This window comes from Lycorma delicatula, chromosome 1 (genome assembly GCF_047948215.1).
Source record: "Lycorma delicatula isolate Av1 chromosome 1, ASM4794821v1, whole genome shotgun sequence".
Lineage (NCBI taxonomy): Eukaryota > Metazoa > Arthropoda > Insecta > Hemiptera > Fulgoridae > Lycorma > Lycorma delicatula.
Window position 1 is genome coordinate 322,747 of NC_134455.1, and position 21,556 is coordinate 344,302.

At 26.7% G+C, this 21,556-nt stretch overlaps 2 protein-coding genes across 3 annotated transcripts in view; both read left to right on the forward strand.

Annotated features, from left to right (window-relative positions):
• The window catches only part of LOC142318551 (vacuolar protein sorting-associated protein 11 homolog), a 38,423-nt gene extending 25,646 nt beyond the window's left edge, over positions 1 to 12,777 (forward strand). The window contains exons 5-10 of the mRNA XM_075355105.1: positions 1,115 to 1,225; positions 5,578 to 5,694; positions 7,029 to 7,159; positions 8,019 to 8,191; positions 10,738 to 10,939; positions 12,678 to 12,777. Coding sequence (XP_075211220.1) covers positions 1,115 to 1,225; positions 5,578 to 5,694; positions 7,029 to 7,159; positions 8,019 to 8,191; positions 10,738 to 10,939; positions 12,678 to 12,777 — 834 coding nt within the window. The remainder of the gene's footprint in view (positions 1 to 1,114; positions 1,226 to 5,577; positions 5,695 to 7,028; positions 7,160 to 8,018; positions 8,192 to 10,737; positions 10,940 to 12,677) is intronic.
• LOC142318021 (uncharacterized) overlaps positions 12,681 to 21,556 on the forward strand; it is a 29,513-nt gene continuing 20,637 nt past the window's right edge. For both annotated transcript variants that reach the window (XM_075354553.1, XM_075354551.1), the window contains exon 1: positions 12,681 to 12,773. The gene's annotated coding sequence lies outside the window, so the exon portion shown is untranslated. The remainder of the gene's footprint in view (positions 12,774 to 21,556) is intronic.

A 21,556-nucleotide genomic window follows, 5' to 3' on the forward strand; every position in this document is an offset into this window, starting at 1 on the left:
CAAGGCATTCTACAAGTCAATTTAATTATTCTTGCAAGAAAACAAACTTTATCATATCTGCATTTGCAAATAAATTCTCAAAATTCTGTTTTTCATGAGTTTTCAATCATCTTATAAAATAAACTGTTCCTTTGCATGACTCATTCACCTAGTAACTGGGACATATATGGATAGGTATTAATTATTTTTAACTTCATTTACTCTTGCCGTAACAAACATTATATGAATTTTCCAAAAATCTTGATCTAAATAAAAAATTGTTTTATTCTCTGATCTATTTTGGATTTAGAACATTACATGTTAGACCAGATCATATTCTGTAAGAAGTAACTATAGGTAGTCTGAAAATACAATTTAGATATAACTGCAAAATTAATTCAGGTTTTTGAATCACTCTAATTGAAATTTCTGAGTTAATTTATCATTTTACAGATGGACAGATAGATTGAAACAGTTAAGATTTTGTATCCTGCAAGAGATTATTAGTTTTATGTGCAGTCACTTTATCAGCATTTTAATTTTCAGATTTTTTGTTATTAAAGTTTGTTAACTTAATTTGTCTATAGTTAAGTGATTGTGGTTTCATAAAAACTGTTCCTTCTGCTTTAACAATTTTGTGGTAATGAAGTTAAACTTGATGTTGAGCAATAGGTTCATTCATTTACATTATGCAATTATTTTCAGTAACTTATTCTTTAAATTTCAGCACGAAGAAAAATTAAGTTCACATGAATTTGGTCTATGCAGCATACATAAAAATAAAATATAAATAGCAAGGAATAGATATAACAATAACAATATAATTTCCCTTATGCATCTGTAAAAAAAAATATGTGTTCAAAACTACACAGAAACAATCTGTATTCATATCAAGTCTTTGTTCAAAAACTGAAATTTAGCATGATTGGTGGTAATGTAGTGTACCACTGGTATTAATAAATGGAGCAGCTAGGACTGGTTGTTCCAGCCATTTTACTGATGTCCAGAAAAGATTAATGATATTGCGTAATTTTAAAATTTATGATCTTTGATTTTATATAAATTAATGTGTTCATATTTTTTTTTAAATTTTGTTATTTAAAAAATGTGATATCAAATGATACTGATGTTACAGGCTGTAAAAAATATTAATAGATATGCTGGAATTCTTCTGGAAAAAGCTCCCAAAGAAACAACTCAGTTTTTAAAAAGGTTATGTACAGATTATAAACCTTCAGTTGAACAGGTAACTAAAAGTATTTTTGTTGGTGTAATTTTTACTATTAAGTTATTCTTAATCCTGCTGCCAAATTTTTTTGACAAAATGGATGTAATACTGATTAAGGTATCTTTGTATGCTGTATTTTTTAATCACAAAAACTTCTCATTTGTATTTACCTTTCTTACTCAACTAATTACTGCAGTATGTTATTTCATGCCAAAAATATTTAGTTTTATGGGCGGTCACTGTACCAGCTTTTTGCAATTTGCTATGAAGATAAAAATTTGAAGAAAATAGGAAATATCTAATTAATTTGGTTAATGCCTACTCGTAAATTTCAGTTTCAACATTTTCTTACAAAGAGTTAAAGAAATAGAAATCATCTATTTTAAAATTTATTTTAGTTATAATCAGTTAGTTTATATATGAATGTTTATTTATTATAATCTAAATTTATCACATTTTTCTAGATAAGTTGTATTTAAAATGGTGCATCAAAAAATTAGATACAACTTTGTTTTGAAAAATACTGTTGCTTTGAATTGAGTTTTAAGCTATGATACTCAGGTCTTATTTATTGAAAATATCTGTTTATACTTGAACTTACATCCTCAAGTGTGTATGTGATTTTATTGATATGTATGGTATTTTTTATTTTATATTTGTATTTATTGATAGATATAACATTCTGACTGTTTTATAAATATGCAGATTGATAAATAATTATTACTTTATAGATATTGTTACTTTTTTGATAGAATACTGATTAATTTGATTTTTGAGCTTATAATTTTTTTTTAAACAACAGTGCAGTTAGGTATTTTCTTTAAAGAAATTATCAGTAATACCTTATTTTATTATTTTCAATTACATATAAATAACATTAGTACTGTTTTTTTTCTGTTGATGATTTCTTCCAATTCACTGCAGATTGATATAATTGTAAGAACTGATGTAGCAGAGGTAATTAAACATATTATAGAACATCTAATCAATTATTATTCCAGGAAAGATTCATTAATAATAAAACAAGAAATTACTGTATGAATCTAAAAACAAGTACATGTAGATATAACTGCAGCATTATGTCAGAATTTTACAGCACAATTTTATAATGTTTGATTTTTCACTTAATGTATTCTTTAAATAGATGCGGTGTGCTTTTGCATAGCATAATAAAATTGTTTTGCTTATTGTAATGATGAAAATTAGTTTTTTTTGGAAGTTCATCTATTTTAATATACATTATATTTTTTAATATAGCATTAAAAAGTAGTAAGCTAGCAGTATTAAGTGGTAATGAATATTCATTACCACTTAATACTAAATTTAAACACTAAAATTTATTTAGTGATTGTATATACAATCACTAAAATTTATTTAGTGATTGTATATACAATCACATACGCTATGGTTTGAAAGTCTAGCTGCCAGCACCCATGTACATCCCCAGGTTGTGGATAGTGGACAAACTTCATCTAATGTGTAATTCATAGTGAATACTAACAATTTCTGAGTATGGTAGGATACTATGTAGCTGAGAACAATACAATCATGCATGCATAATGACTAAAAGATGTCACAAAGTCGACAAGCATTGATGATTATTTAGATTCAAACTATTTATCCAAAGAGAGAGAATAAACTTGTTAAGATTTGCTAAAATTAGAAGAAATACATGAAATACATAGTATGAATTTATTGCTTGGAGAGAGAGTTGCTTTAAAAATAAATGAGATATAAAATACTGATATAAACATAATGAAATGTAGCAGAAAGAAATGTAATGAAGAATTAAATAATAATAATAATAATAATTTTTTTAATAGAATAAATCCTTCACTTATTCTTATTTTTGATATATATCATTAGTGAATCTTTTTGCATTTGTTGGTTCAGAATGTTTGAACAGGTAAATAAATAAATCTTTATTTTGTTCCGTACATAAAAATACATTATGGATCATGTCATCATAAGATAAATTATAAGTATAAAAACCCATTTTAAGATTTAAAATAGATGTGTTTAAAATCTATATTAATTATTTAAATACAAATATATTAAATAGTGTTAAGGTAAATAAATATATTCAGTTTAAAAAATTATGACAAAATAGTTCACATTTCAGTAGCCACTATTTAAAGTTATTTTGAGAAGATATTTATGCACCTGTTGTGTACATAAATTGTACAGATAAATCATGTTTTTTTTTTTTTTTAATTAGAATTTTTTTAAAATTTTTCAACAGAATAATATTGTTTCTATGAAAGAAAATCATTTAATTGTATTTTTAATATACTAGTGGGAATATTTTATAAATGGTTCAACAGTTTATTAAAAATGGCAACGGAAGCATAATAAGTTCCTTTCTTGTAACCCATATTGTGTTGAGTTTTATAAAAACAGTTTTGTTGTCTGATTAGGTAAAGGTGGATATTATTATTTTATAAGAATAAGTGATCATCTTTTTTAGCAAATATTGGACATTCATAAATATAAACAAAAGGATAAGTTAACATATTTAATTTTTTTAAATATTGGTGTGCATAATTCATACTTATGGATATCAGATAATAATCTGAGTTTATTTTTTTAAATTCATTCAAACTTTTAGAGGGAGCCTCAAGAGATGTCATATTTTACATGAGAAAATGTATATAGCCATAGCAAATACTTAATAATGATGAGAAGCTTAATGTTTTATTAAGCCGCTTTAGAGCAAAACAGTACAGCTTGATTTTGTTACAAGTGAAATCAGTTTGATCATACCATGGGACTTGTCACCTAATAAAACACCCAGAATTTGGAGTTTCTCTGTGGATGTTCTCTTTGTGGGTAAGAGAAATAATATCATTTTTTTAATAGGAATTCTACTCATACGATCAGCAATTTTATGTCTACCTGAGAAGCACAGTGTAATAGTTTTATCCATATTTAAAGTTAAATAGTTACAATCTATCCAGTGAATAATTTTTTGAGCTGCTATTGCACAATTTTCAATTCTTTTCAAATAATTTTCTTCAGATATAAATATAGTTGTGTCATATACTAACAGTATTAGGATGAATGGCTCAAGATTTTGAGACAGTTTATTAATAAACAATAAAAAAAACTAAGGGATTGAGAACACTTTCCTGAGGCTCTCTGTGTTCTACATTTTGAAGTAAAGACCAAATTTTACATCTGCATCCTTATGAAAAATTGAAATTTCAATTACTTGATGGTAATGTATGACTTTAACCAGTTGTAAAAAAAACTCCCCAGATGTCATAGCTATTAAGTTTTTTTAATCAGTGTAACTAAAAAAATGTGTAACTAAATCAGATCCTTTCCTGAGATCACAAAAAATTGAAAATGAAATCTTTTTGTTTAATGGAATTAAAAATATTTCTAGAAACTGGAAATGGCTGTCATTAGGCAGCTTTTTCCTAGAATATAAAAAACAGGCACAAGGATATAGAAATCAGTACAAATAACAAAATTCCTGCTAAATTTGAGTCTTCTACAAGGATTTCTATATCATAAAAAGGTTAAGTTGTATGCAAAGTTAATAATTACACTGAGTATTTAGAATATAAAAAAATGTAGTGAATTTCCTATAAGTTTCAATTTTAAATGTAGTATAAAAATATAAACTAATGCTATAGTTTTTATTTTAGTGCATAAAAAGAAGTTTAAACATATTCCAAATTTGTACTAAATACAAGTTGATTCTGCTAGTAATATATCACTAAATGCTTTGGATGCCAGATCATTCTGCAATAAAAACATATGACATACTTCTACAAACTTTAAGTGTGATTTTACCTTCTTTTCTAAAAGCAGTTTGCCTACATCTCAAAAACATGTTCTGCCCTAATAAAATTAAAGACAGTTTCATGCACAAACTTATAACAAAGTATTTTATGCTTGAAAAATATGTATAAACTGGTTTAATTGTGGGATGTTTCATAACTTTTCTGTAAATTTCATTTTTATTATTATCTTAAATTTTACAAAAGTTGTTAAAGAAATCAACTTCTTGATACACGTAAGATACAAATAATATATTTTATAAACTAGAAATCACATCTTTTATTTAATATTTGTATATTTAATTACTTTAAAGAAAAGCCATGTCTTGTGACCATCATTTTTTCATAAGAAAGCCATTGTTTGTCTATTTATTAAAATATACTTATTAAAATGGCTGAGTATTAAACATGCTTTTAACAAAGAAGATAAGAGTGAATGAAATTTCAAGAAACATGACGAATGAAATTGCATTATTTTGAAAAAATTCAAGTTGTCAATTATTTTTCTTGTTATAAACTAAATGAACTAATCACTGTTTTACAAATAATGTTAATTGTAAGTAATTTTTTTTTTTTGTGTAGAACATAAATAATGAATTAAACCCTGGAACTGCAGGCAATTCTGCTCCTCCTGAAAACTTTATACATCTATTTGCAGATTGTCTATCTCTAGTTGACTTTTTGGAGCACTTGGTTCAGGTATATATATTTTTTTAAATTTATTAAATCTACATATAAATATCTTTCACTTAAATATTAATAAGTCCAAAATCTTATATATTTTTTAAAAATCAAAAGAATACAGGAAAAAACAAATACTACAGTAAAACAATCTTGGTATAAATGCTGAATGATAATGGTTCTAATTTTTCACTAAGTGAAAGAATTTGATTAACCCAAAATAATCTTTGAAATCATTTTTACCTAAATTGTAGCAAGTAATCTCTAAATACTATTATGATTTGTTATCAATTTATCCTACTGTTATACCAATATTACAAACTGCTTTTTTTCTTTATCGTACTTAAGGTTGCTCTTGTGTTGTAAACCAGCCTGGTGACAATATAGTATAATTTTTTTTTTTTTAATTGCTATTAACTACAGTCCCATAAATGTGAGGAAAACAAGGTAAGTATTTAATACCCTCTTTCTGTTGAAAGTAATTATTATATCTCAAAAAAAAAGTTATTCTTGAAAAATTGTTTGAGATTTCTTAATCTAGTAAAATGAATTGTTTTTCCTTAAGAATTTATAAGATTATAAAAAGAGGATATAAGTATAATTTTTTTATTAAATTCATACCACTTAAACATATTATCTTTCTTCTGTTGAATTCCTTGCAGCCCAAATGAGTGTAAATGGTTATCGTCATTCCTTCTTAATTAAATAAACATGAATGATAAGCAATTTCAATGATAACATATTTCTTTTTTATCAAATTTTATAAGAAAAGTACAGTATTATTTTAAGTTGCATAGTGGTAGTCGTGGGGAGGGGAGTGAAAATGAATTTTTTTATGTTTTGGGGTATGAGGAGTATGAAAATACCATTCACTAAAATTGTGGTCTACTAATATTTATTTACAGGTCTATGTATAAACTTTTGGGCTCGAAACTCTCCAAAATTACTAGACTAAATAATAATTTTTATAGTAAAAAAATTTTACTTTTAATTTTAATTTAATTCTAATTTTAATTTTTATAGTAATTTTAATTTCATTGAAATTTATATATGCTATAGTAGTGTATCTAAAGTTGCGCATTTGAAAAGTTGATAGATTAATTGAGTTGTTCTTGAGTTATACTCAATTTAAGGGTAAAAAAATTTTGAGCAAGGCTAGTTAGAATCATAGTTCGTTATGATGCTGCAAGTTGGAACTTGAAAATAGAATAAAATAACAAAAAGTTGGTGTTTTGTTCAGAATTACACAAGATTTTTTAAAAATTCTAAATATTTTATATATATAGAATCTTACATTATACGACTTTAGAAAATTTATTTGGCATATTTTTGTTATATAATTTGTGTTTTAGAATTCTAACAAATGGGGTACACTTATCTACAATACACTGATTGAACATTACCTACAGATCTGGTATAAATTAAGCGATACAATGAATCGATTACAATATGAACAGAAAATTATGAGGTTACTTGAATCACTGTGTTACTTTTTAATTTTAAAGTCAACTAAAACAGTTTTAATATATATTGTTTGTAGCGAAGTTGTTAAACAAAAAATTAGCTTTGTACTCTATACATTTTTTTATTAAACTTGCACAATTATTATATAATTAATTCTCAAGGAATATATAAATTGTCTACAATAAGCATATGAGGTGGTACATAAAATATTTTGGAGGGTAGTAATGCAAAACCATTTTCAGAAAAGCAATACATTTCAAGAAGTGTATATTATTATGGGATTTGCATCAGTGTATCATAACTTTGTACATTGAATTGAAACTGGAATTGGTGATAATGACATTCATAAATAGCCTGACATTGCAAACTGCTGATGTTTTACTGTACATGAAGAGTTTGATCACACTTCAGATGTATATGTTTCTTAACTGTGTGAACTAATCTATAAGATAGCTTCAAAATAATTATTAACTGCCTGAACTGAGTTAAACATTTCTGAGATTGAATAAAATTTTGTGCAAATGTATTATTCATCTTTTACATCCATCTTGAAAATCCCTGACAATACATGTACAATGATAACAAATGAGTTACAATGCTCTCATTTTTACATTTACCTCCATGCAATTGTGGCACACTGATCACAACAAATACTAGTACCATATCAGATGCTAGTACCTACCTAGTACTGCATCACATACTAAACGTGGTTAAAATTCATGGCCCCAGTTCAGAATATTACGGATACAATCTTATAGTAGATTTATTAACTACTTTACAGAATAATTAAGAATATATTTTTTTCATGACTGTGATTAGTTTTGTAAAGTGTTTAAAATGTCCCTAACTAATAATGTACTTATTTTTCTTTGTTTCAGGTACCAGCAAATATTACAATACCATTTATGTCAAAAAGATTACCAGAATGTGATTACTTGTTGCCGCAGATTTGGTAATCAAGATTCTAGTCTTTGGATTCAAGCACTTTGGGCCGGTGCTAGAAATCCAAATGTACCTCCATATCTTCTTAATGAAATACTTGGTGTTATAGGTACTATTATTAACTGTTATTAATACTTCTATATGTGGCTCAATAACCACAATATTAATAAACCAGCATAATTTTAATTAGTAGTCACTGAAATTGTCATAATGAGATACACTAGTGTGGCGAATGTCAATGGTCAACTGCAGATTTTTCAAAACATACTCTTTTGTCAACCTTATGTGGCAAATGCATTTTTCTGTAAAAAGAGATTGTCTTTCCACAGCTTCTTTTGCTATGAATATTTTTCCTAAAAAGCTCCTTTTACCAGTAACCATAAAATTAAAAAAATAGTTTTTGAAATTTTTTAACTTTTAGATGATATCAGACACTTTCCTTATTATAAAAAAAAGTGTGATTTTGCTCATTCTTTTTCATTTCTTGTTTACATTAAATATTTAGCACTCACTTTACTGACATCTTTTGTATAATAACTAGCTACTCATAGTACCCAGCACATTTAACTGATTAAGTTTATCAATAATCATATTAGCTGAAATTTTCAAGTCTACAAAATAAGACTGCATAATCAAAAATTTTAATATTTGATGATGTAAAAGGCCTCCCCAAATCTTAATGCATCGCCACTCTAAAACCATACAGAAAATTAACACGTACTTTTTCATCAATGAATGTTATAAACACTTCATCACAAACTGTTTTTATTATATTTGCATGTATTTACATTGGAGTTTACTTCTGGTTGAATAAAACTTTATTCATGTATTCTCCAGAGTTAAAAACTTGAAAATTTTATCCATTTCATTAGCATGATTCCATAAAAAATCTGAAGAAAAAAATAGAGAAATTGTTTTTTTTTTTAAGTCACCAGTCAGTTGATTTGATGAAATTCTCAATTCTATTCTAATTTTGTAACCTCAACATATTTTCTAATTTTACATGATCAACTATCTGTTTTATATTTCCCAATCTTGTTTTCTATCACCGCTATCTGTCACTGTCACCAAACTAAGCTTAGATATCTTAATATTCTTTTTCTTTCTGCTTTTCCTATGTCCATATTCACAACTATAAGTGCTACTACTTTCTACAATAATAATTTCAAGAATCTCTTTCTAATTCATAGATATATATTTGACTCGCAGGCTTCTTTTTTTCATAAAAGCTGTCTTTTCTTGTTCCAGCCTGCTTTTGATTTCTACTTCATTTTGGACTTCTTTTTAATGTTGCTTCATAAGTAGTAAGATTCTATGAGTTTGTATATTATATTCTGTTTTAATGTTTAATTTATTATCCTCCTTTCTGTCATATTTCATTATTTTTATTTTACTCTTATTTATCCTTAGCCTGAATTTCTCCCCTAGCAGTAATAAATCCATGCCATTCAGGCTAGACTCACCTTGGTTTTTGCCAAAAAAAAAATTGTGAATTTTAACATAATTTTTTCCTTCTCAATTTTCATCTTTAATTCCTGAATTGTGTCTTCTAATTTCCAGAGTTGTTTAGTCCCCCAGAACTTTACAAATTTTGTCCATTTCTTTGGAATGAATACTTTTCAAAACATGCTTACAATGTCAACCAAATAGTTTACTTTATCGGTCATTCTACCAGAAGTGCTTGTTCACTCGCTCCTTTTTGAATCAGGACTTGCTTTTAGCCTCATTTTCTATTCTTATAACATGCTACCTGATTTTTGCTTAGTTTATATATGTTTTATTTCCCTATATTTCAATCCAATTTTCTTAAAAATATTAAACATTTTGTACAATTCTGTATTATCAAATGCCTTCTCAAGCTCTATAAATATAATGCAGATAGCTTTATTTGTTTAAGCCTGTCTTCTAAAGTTAGCCTGATGGCCAGAATGGCTTCTCTTGAACCCATACTCTTTCTCAAAATGAACTGTCTTCAAATACATTTTCTAACACACATTCTATTTACCTTAAACTATCTAAGTAAGCATTTTCAATGAATGACACGTTGAATTGATGGAGTAATTATCAATCTCTATGTAAGTTTACAGCAGGCATTCATCTCCAATCATAGTTTGATGAATTCATGAATTTGTTACATACAAAAACTAACTATGTAAAGCTGACAGAAGAAAGTAATTTCATTAACAGTAACCTTGATCAATGGACTGAATTAAAATAAAATAACTGTGTATCATTAGAAAGAGAGCTATGAAATTGAAATCGTATTAGATTATGAAATAATGCACTGCTTTATATTAAATAGCTAAATTCGATGTGAGCTGGCAGACACATTTGTGTTACTGAAAATTCAAACAAGATAAGAGAAAAATAAAATTATTGTTTTTTATGTACATGAAATTTGTTTCAGTCATCAGTATTGTAAAATTAGCTCCCAAATGTATCTTCAAGTTACATGTTTTAAAACTATTAGTTTTAACTTTGTAATTTCATTTTTTATATTATCTCATACTTTTCAAAACATGGTTGTAGCATTAACCGAATAGGTTAGTCTATCGGTCATTCTGCCATTTTTATAGATCCTTATTTTAAATTAAATACAAAACAGAATTTCATATTGTTTTTTCATTAAAGCTTGATTATTTTTGGTTTTTTTAGAAAAAGAACGGTTACTATCACCGCTTGAAGTTGTAGATACTGTATGCAGCTGGAAATCAGTGAAAATTAGTGATGTTAGATCATATTTAAATAGTGTATTACAAAGTGAATTGAAGACAGCTGATCATGAACAAGCACTTATTGAAAAATATACACAAGAAACTGCCAGAATAAGAGATGTTGTAAAAAGTTTACAGAACTCGTATGTATTTAATTTTTTATTTTTATTTTGGTGTGGTGTTCAGTTTAAAACTTTTGTTATGTCTTCTTTATGTTTGTCCAAAATGAACCTCTTCGATTTATTTATTGTTAGAAAAAATGTATGAATCTTGAAATGTAATGTAATAACCTGATATTGTTGCATTACAAATACATTTATTTGCTGAAGGCATTATCCTTCAGATATTAGTGATTCAGGCTGTAAATTCAGTTATGGTAAAAATTGGCTTCAGCCTTAGTTAATTATTATTCTATTTTAATAATTTTAAGTAGTTATTAACTTCTAGTTAAATGCTAGATATTTTTCATTTTAAGTGTCATATTGTGCCAATATATATTTTAACGTAAAAAAGATTCACTTTATTTAATGAGATATGGTAATTCTGTTTATGCAGTTAACTAGCTGCTCAATGAAACACTTTCTCATAAATGGAAGAACTAAAGATTTTAAAAATTATATTTATAAGTGGAAATTGAATTATTGTATTTTATCACTATTATAACTTTAAAAAAAATTGTTAACTAATAATGAGTAGTATTGTGTTGCTAGTAATGGAAGTTAATGTTGAATTGAACAGTTGTAGCTTGAAGAATCTGTCCAGAATTGTTTTGTAGTTATTCTTTTCCTTTCTACAATAGTTACTTGATAACATTTGTTTCATCTGAACTGGTTTTAAATCCAGTGCATGGCAGGAAAACCATCATCTATTATTTAATTTAATCTTATTATATCAATGTATACCAAATGGTAGAAACATTTTTGCTTACAAATTTGAAATTGGAACAGAGTTTAACTTCATTATGAAGTTAAAAAAAATATAAAACTAATTTTATAACATATTATTAATATTAATGAATTTCCATTGAACAACAACAGTTTGATTTATGATACCTTTGTTGTCACACCTTCATTATTCCATAAAAGTAAGTATAAAATGATAAAGTGTTATAATATTTTCTTAACTGAAGAACTTGTTTGTATTATTTGTGTAGTGCTAATCATATTTAGCGTATTGTAGTGTTGTTTTTAAAAATATAACAGAAAAATTTGATTAGTAAAGTTAATTACTACTTATTTGTATATTGCAAAATAGAATAATTTAATAATATATAATGTATAATTATTAATATAATCATAATTATTATATACTACATAATTATATATATAATTATAATATATAGGGTGTCCAGGCTAAAGATACCCAACATTTGGCAAGTCCTCATCAGGGTCTGATGAAATCAGATCTTTGCAGTGGTTTGTCTGTGTTTTTGAAAATAGTATGTATGCATATAGAAGCATTCTAAAGAAGTTAGCGAAAATGCAAAATATTGTTTAACGAAACTTGGAGGCGAAATTTATTTTGAATGTGTTACTGTTACTTTATTATCAAAATGAAGTTTGAAATGTTAGAATCAATATATGTGCATATGATGCAAGACGATTGATTACAAATCAACAGCTATTTAATGAGTTGTAGTTAGGGTGCTTATGAGGCTTAATATTTATGAAAGGGTCGGATAAAACATTGAATTACAATATTTACTAGTTCTAGAGTTAATTTTACACTAAGTATGAAAATGATCTATTATATCTGTTATACTGAAAAATGAGATATAAGTTTTTATATAATTAAGTAAAATTAATAAGTTTTCCAGTTATTTAATAAAATGTTACATTATAGTTTCACTTAAATGTAATTTATTTCTGTTTATTTTAACAGACCAGTCACATTTCAAGGATCTCGATGGAAAGCTTGCAACAATCAGCTTGAACTTCCATCTGTTCATTTCTTATGTCAGCATTCCTTTCATCAACAGTAAGTAATTATTATTTAAATGAATTCTCCCTTGGCATTAAAAAATGACATATTTGGCTTTGTATTCTAGTGTTATATTCCTTATTTGAGCATATTATATAAATAGAGGGTATATAACAAACAAAGGATGAATATAAAACATCTGTTCAGCTGCAGATAACATTAATTTTTGATATTATATAAGTATGATATTGCATTGATATGGACAGTGTTCTTTAATGATTGGACCATGACTAGTTTATATTTGCATAAAATAATTTCATTACAATTCTTTTGCCAAGTGGCTAACCAAAGTAAAATGTGGTATGCCATCAGACCAAGATTATATTTTGTATATGAGCATTTTAATTAATATGTTCCTTCCTTGTGAAGTACCATCATATATTTGTTTTCCATACGTAATGGGTGGGACTTGTAACGAATCTAATTTCTTCCCAAACAAAAACCCTGTTCTTGCAAAATAATTTTTTATCAATATCAGATTTTAGATGGAATTTCATTAAGATTTGGACTTATAAATCCTACTTGGTTATAAATTCATTTTTGTGAAATGTAAGAAGCAACTTCATAAAATTAATATTCTTAAACATGATCATTAAAAGATTTTTTTATAAAACTAGATATGTAATAATGTAATATTACTAGATAATGTAATATTACATTTTTTAAGATATTTTAAAAGATAAAAAAGCTATTATTTTAGCTAACTTTGTTCTTTAACTAAACAATTAATTGTACAATATATTCTCATTTTCAATTAAAAATAATTTTTTTATAAGCAACAACTGACTTTATTATAATATAATAATATATTATATATATAATATATATACATTATTATATATTTATTATTACATTTATTTATTTATATTTATTATTCATTCACATAAATATTATTTTTTCAAACATTATAATACCACTACACCAGATAATTATTAACAAATAAATATTTAAATCCACCAGATGCAGTTCAATAAAATGTAAGAACATTCACTTATCTGTCTGTAGCACTTTCAGAGCTTTAACTCTATCATCAGGAGACCAATTTTAATAAGTACACATTATAAAAAAAAATATTTAGTTACAGATATTTTTATTTTTTAAAACCACAATATACCATATTTATTCGAACACACTTTTTTCTTGGAATTTGAGAGAAAAAATAAGGGTGCGGGGCTTACTTGAAACATAGCCTTTGGCCAGGATAATTTATGTAAACGTTTTCTTAGAAGTACCTAAATTCAATCACATAAATATAGTTACCTTAGGCTTTCGTTTATCAATACCAGATGCCGCTTATACAGAATACATCCTTAATTATTAACATCCTGTTCATATTATCGATAGAAACGAAGTTACAGTATTTTTATAAAACTGATTCATTCTGTATAGGCTGCATCCAGTTCTAATAACACTACAGATACAGTATCAGTTACTCATCGTTGTCTTGTCTATTCGCCATAGGCATTGTACTGTTTGTGTATGTGGACGGTTATGTGCATTTTATCTGTTTAGTTTATCTTGTAAAGTTTAATACAGTGATTTATTTTAATTACGGCATTAAAATGAGTACAAAAGGACAGCGTCTACAATCTTTTACAGTAAATGAAAAACTGCGCGTTATACAAGAGGCTGAAAAAATTGGCAGGAAGAAAATTTGATATAGATGAAAGCTGCATTTGAGACTGGCACAGAAAAACTTCTGGAAGAAGAAACAACTTCTGGTGAAAGACACTGGTAATAAAAGGGCTTTTCGTGGCTTAAAACCAAAATACACAGACAGAGAAAAAATTGTATGACTGTTATGGAAAAAAGGAAATGCGGTTATGCTGTCATGACAGAAATATGTCAATCATATACTCGTGAAATCACTAAATCATTGAATAAAGTTGATTTTAAAGCAAGCCATGGATGGATAACATGATTTTTTGCACTAAATAATTTGTTGATAAGATGAAACGACCATTTCTCAACGACTTCCAGATGCTTATGAACAAAAAATATTACATTTTCATAAATACATAATAAATGTTAGAAAAGATAAAGGCTATTTGCCTTTTCAAATAGTAAACGCTGATCAAACCCCCGTATATTTTGAAATGCCATTTGACAAAAAAGGTGAAAAAAGCGTTACGATTTCCACTGGTGGTAATGAAAAACAAAGGTGTAGTGTTATGCTTTGCATTACTTCTGATGGATCAAAATTACCTTCGTACATTGTTTTTAGAAGAAAAACTCTTCTTACCGTACAGATAAATGGAGTTATTATCAGAGCACAGGAATCAGGTTGGATGGACGAAACCTTAATTTTTGATTGGATCAGGTGTGTATGGCAAAGTGATCAGGAGGTTTACTTAATAAAAAAAATACCAGTATGCTAGTAATGGATAGTTATCGGGGGCATATGACTGATAAAGTGAAAGACATTAAAGTAATATTTCCAGGCGGATTGACATCTCTATTGCAACCACTAGATGTCTGCATTAATAAACCATTCAAATCTGCATTAAAACAACTCTACAGTAAATGGATGGCTGATGAAAATTTCTTTTTCACGCCTACAGGAAGAATCAAACATCCAGATTTTAACCAGATTTGTGTTTGGATAAAAGATGCTTGGGAAGGTATTTCCACGGAATTAGTAAGGAAAAGTTTTAAAAAATGCGAAATATCTAATGAACTTGATGGTAGTGAAGACGATCACCTTTGGCAGAGCGACGCGGCGACTACTGGTAAGTCTTCTACAGACATTGACAATGACAGTGATTAATCAAAAATAAAATCCCATATTAAAAAGTGTATTGAAATGATCCTTTTCAACGTGATACTTTCTTTTCGTTTTACTGGCCTTTCTTTTTCCTGTTTAGCCTCCGGTATCTACCGTTTAGATAATTCTTCAGAGGATGAATGAGGATGATATGTATGAGTGTAAATGAAGTGTAGTCTTCTACATTCTCAGTTCGACCATTCCTGAGATGTGTGGTTAATTGAAACCCAACCACCAAAGATCGCCGGTATCCACGATCTAGTATTCAAATCCATGTAAAAATATCTGGCTTTACTAGGACTTGAACGCTGTAACTCTCGACTTCCAAATCAGCTGATTAGGGAAGATGCGTTAACCACTATATCAACCTGGTGGGTTTGTTTTACTGGCCTACTGATTCTGAACTAAATTACTTATGGTAATTAATTATTAATGTAATATTAATATTCTAATTTAAATGAATGAATTAAATGCTTTACTTTCTGAATATTTTCGTATTTACATATTTTTTTATCATATCTGTTGCACTTTAAAATACTCGTATATACTCAATTTTTTTTTTTTTTTTTTTTGCTACATTAGTGTATGTATATACACTAATGTAGCAAAAATTGATCTGAATTTTTTTATTAAATTCTTTGTTTTAGAAATTTGTTAGACTGTGTCCTTAAATTCCTTAAATTTATTATCAACAATGTATTGTTTCGCTAAGTTATTATAGTTTTTAACTGTAATGATAATGGTGTATTTGATTTCTCTGATTTTACTACTAAAAGATTGTTTATATTTAGTTTTATTCTTAATTTGTTTACTGATAAATGGTTTATTAGTAAATTTAGTATTTTTAATTTTTTGGATATTGTAGCTGGTAACTTTTTGTAATTGTTCCTTATCTGTAGGATTCATTCTGATAGAATTTATTTCAGAATCTACAATAACATTATTGGTATAATAGTTATCTGGAATAAAATCCCATTCTAGACTTTATCCTTTTGAACCGAATGCCCTTAAGTTAACTGAACTACCAAAAATTCTTAAATTAAACATCCCAATGCGACTTTAATCAGTTTTAAATGTGCCCCCTGTTATATTATATCCAAACTAATACATAGCATATTTAGGAATAAAATGAATCTACCTAATACTTGTAATATAAAAAATGGTTATGAATTAGTAAATAAATAACTTAAATGTAAATAAAAACACTAGAATGGTTAGTTCTGACATAAATAACATGTATTGTAAGCATACCTATAGACCATACCATAAAAATATTAAAAAATATCAACAAAACTATTTTGAATTTAATAACAGATATTACATGCACAAAAATACCATACTATGGGATTTGCACAGGGTTTTACTATGGGTTATGTCAGAAATATATTTATAGAATTTTGAGAGTAAATTAATACATCGCAGCATTCATATACATAAAATTTTAATATGGATATGCATGTTGATGATATTCTTATATACAACCCAGTAATAAACATTGAGAACATAATAGTAATAGACAAATTAAATTCTTATAATGAAAATTTAAAATTCACATTTGAAATAGATAGTAATAGAATGTTAAATGAATTAGATGTTAATATAAAAATAAATAAGGAAAGTCAAATTGAAAGATCAGTATGTAGAAAACCTACATCTAATAATATAACAATTCATAAAATATCAAATCATTCTTAGTCTCATAAAATTAATACTATGAGTAGTATAACAATCAAATACACGCATAATAACAAAAAAAAGTTAAATTGTAAAATAAACATCATAAAATATATAGCAGTTGGAAATGCATGTGATACTACTTTAATTAGTAATATTTATAAAAAAAAACAGCAGCTCTAAAAATACTATTAAAAAATAACTAGTACAACCAATACATAAGACATAAAAGAGTGAAAAATATATTTATACACTAATAATATCATTGAAAACATTACTAAAACTTAAAATTAAGAAATATTTAAACCAGCATACAAACCTAATAACCACAAAATAAAATATTTAAAAAACAAATATAATAATAATAATGAAATAAACAATTTGTGTGGATTTATAAAATTAAATGTAATGATTGTAATGGTATTTATATAGGAAAAACAAATAGATCCTTTAAATTTTCTTCAAATATTTCTTGAACATTATAGAGATTACAAAAAAAATCTGATGTGGAAAACACATGACTTCCTTGTATGTCTATTAAATTACATTTACACTTTTTTTTTTTAAATGAAGAGTTCATAAAATTTTATTTTATTAAAAACTTATGATATATTTTCACATACATTTTTTTGTTATTATTGAATTATTATTCATCGTCCAAATATACAACATCAAAAATTATATGCAAGATCCAAATATTTCATTAATTAAAATTTTATTTGGCTATAACTCTGGAACCAATGAATATAAATACCACTTATGATACATCATTGAAAAGCTCTCAATGAGAACTTATTACTGCATTTAAGAAAAAGTCCAAAATCCAAATTCTTTTGGATGTTGGACTTTTGAACACTTTTGGTTTAGTCAATTGCAATCAAAAAGGGAGGTGCACAACTAGGTGTTACATCAGTCCCTAATCCAAAATTTCAACATCCTATGGCTAATCGTTTTTGAGTTATGTGAGATACATACATACATACATATGTATATACACATGTCATGCCAAAACTAGTCAAACTGGATTCAGGTATGGTCAAAATATGGATATTTCCACTGAAATCTGGAAACCAAGATTTTTAGCAGGCATAATAATAATTTAATTCATACAAGGAAGTAATAATAAATCAGGTTTATCTAATATGGCAGACCATCTAATAAACAATAAACATTCTATTTCTGATATTATCACAAATTTAGAATTATTAGAAATTAATAAAGATGACATTTCAATTTTATAAACAATCAGACAGTGTTTGAGGGAGATAGTCTTATAAAAATTGCAACAGATAGCAGCACTCTTGTAAATAATATCCAATTTTCATTATTTAAAAATTTTTAATATTCAATAACAGAATTATTTCAATCATGACTGAGACTGTGGGCTCCTGCAAAAGTACTTGCATGAAAAATTAAGGTAAAATATGTCTATCTCAATATTCTGTAGTCGGTGGTTTATTTAATAAATTTAAATACATACCTGGTGTTTCATTCTAATTCCCCCAGAAAATTTTTTCATAAATTACGCCCAATACAGAAAAAGCCCTAAACAAAAGTTACTAGCTCTGAAGGGGACACCTCATGGTGACATTGACTGTTATTTTTAACTGTAACACAGTTTTTTCAAATAGAATGACTCATTTTTGACCTCACCAAAGAAAAGAGCAGAAAATTTTAGTAATGTATCAGGAACACTTTCCCAACTGAGTGTTGCCGTAACTTAGTAATACAGTAAGTCAGGACTACCACCTTCAAGTACACCCAAATTGAAGGAGGAAGGGAGTGAGTGTTAGATGAAATATCTAACCATCCCAAAAAAAAGTACAAGAGAGCTGGCCTTGGAGTTCAGTGTTAGTAATGTAACAGTTTGGAAGGTTTTGCATAAACAGCAACTCCATGCCTATCACTAACAGTGAGTACAAGCTATTTTACCTCAAGGTTATACTCTCTGTGTTCAGCTAAGCCAATGGCTTATCCAAAAATATACTAATCCAAATTTTTTGAATGATTTTTTTCTTTACCAATGAAGCTAAATTTACAAGATCAGCTATTCTCAACATTCAAATATGGTTACTTGAAAACCCTGATGCCATTTCAGAGAACTATCACCAATATCAGTTTTCTGTAAACATATGGGCTGTTACTCTGGTTGACCACTTTTTGTCTGTTTTTTATATGAAACGCCTCAATGATATTTACATTTCTTGATGACTGATCTGCCACTAAACATACACAACAAAATGTGGTTTATGCTGGATAGGGTTCCAGCTCCAGCTCATTGGAGATTACGTAAATGAATTATATCCAAAGAAATGGATTGGTCAAAGAGACCGAATGTCATGGTCTGCAAAGTCTCCTGATCTTAATCCTTGACTTTTTCTTATGGGACCATTTAAAGGTACTTGTAAATGACATCCCTGTGAATTCCAAAGAAGAATTGCACACAAAAATCCTAAATGGGATTGAGAGGATTTGTCACATTCTTTTATTAGTATTTTATTATCTGATAAAATAATTTGTTCTTGTTAAATAAATTCTAATTGAAAAAAAAAATCCTTTTAATAACCAGTGTCTGTTCATTAAAGGAAAATGTGCATTGTAAATTTTTTTTCAATGATAATAATTTATTATAATAATAATGTTGTTTATTATTATAATATTTTCATAATTTCAATAATATTTTATTTTATTGTAATATTTTTTATTTTAAATTATTATATTTTATAATTTGGTAACATTAATAAAATTATTTCATTTGAGATCATGTCAAGTTATTTAATTTTATTCGGGAGGGAATTAAAACTGGTTTTATAAGCTAGACTACAATTACTTGCTTCAAGAATTTTTGCTATAACTTAGTTTTTATGAATGGATTTGAATAAATAAGGTGTAGTGTCATTTTCTCTGTTATAAAATGCTTAACATTTTTTGTAATAATATAACATTTAAATCAGTGGTTGCAAAGATATTAGCAATTAAGATGTTTACATGACTGCCATTTTGAAATAGATTGAGTGAGAGATTTGGTTCATTATTTTTATACAAGTACCTAGCAGTATACTAAATTTCAACTTTATCTATTTATCATTCTTGAAAATAAATTTTTATATTAAAAATACAAAATGCAGATAACAAATAAACTTAAACATTTCTGGACATATATTGATAGAAAGTTTTTTTCTTTATTTCAATGTGAGGGACCATCCTCTGAATTCTTGAAACTGTTATAAACACTCTTTATATAAGTGAACATAAATTATTCAGTACATTTTAGGGATTAATAAAAAATGTACAAAGCAATGTTTAGCTCGCGTTGACTTTTCAAATATTAGTGTAGGTACTAGAGTTACTGATGATGACCTTGAATGAACTCCAGTCCTATGTAACAATAAGGGGGATTGTCAGTTGAGCATTGGCTACCATGCAGGAGAAAGTAATATTCGTAGTATGGTTTCGTGAAAGTGTTTTTTATTATTACTGTTCATAACTTGAGCACCTGTTAATAACAGATGCATACTGTTATATTATAAACAGGTACTATGTTTTAATAACATGAACACAAAAGGTGCTCATGTGGAACTTGTTTGAAGTTAATAAATATTGTAAACAAAAATGTTTGAAATGCCCTGTTCAGCAATAAAACCTTCATATAAGTACATTGCTTTGTTACTCTCTGATTAATACCTAAAATGCGCAGAGTAATTTATGATCACTCTATGAATATATATATATATAATTTATTTACATACAGTGTCGGATAAAGAAACAGATTATTTGTGTTTTTCTGTCAAAAATAAAGAAAAAAGATTTATATAAACATACATTTAGAAACGTTTTGTTTTCAAATTAATAGGTAGATAGTGAAAACTTTCATGCTGATTTCTACCACTAAGGAGTTTTAGATGAAGTTGAGCACTGTGTAAACAGCAAAAGAGACTGCTTTAAATGAAATTATGTAATTTTTAATAAATTTTTTTTTTTCATTTAAGTAGTTAATTTTATTCGTATAATTTTATTTGCAGTACAGAAATATGTTTGATTTAATATTATTGCATATTTATGCCTTATTTTGGTTTAAATAAGAATTAAATGTTTTTTTTGTAAACATTACTTTCGGTTTAACTTTATTTATATCCATTTTTTTCAGAATTAGATTCTCTTCAAATTTTATGTTTTTTTTTTGTTTTTTTTGTTTTCTGGATATATAAGTAAATTTTATCCAAACAAGAAAGTGTTAGACACTATTTCTTATGGTTTATGACAATTTTCTCTTAATTGAAGTACAATTATGGAACCTCTTTTTAAAAATTTTCATAAAAACATATATGTATGAAATATATAC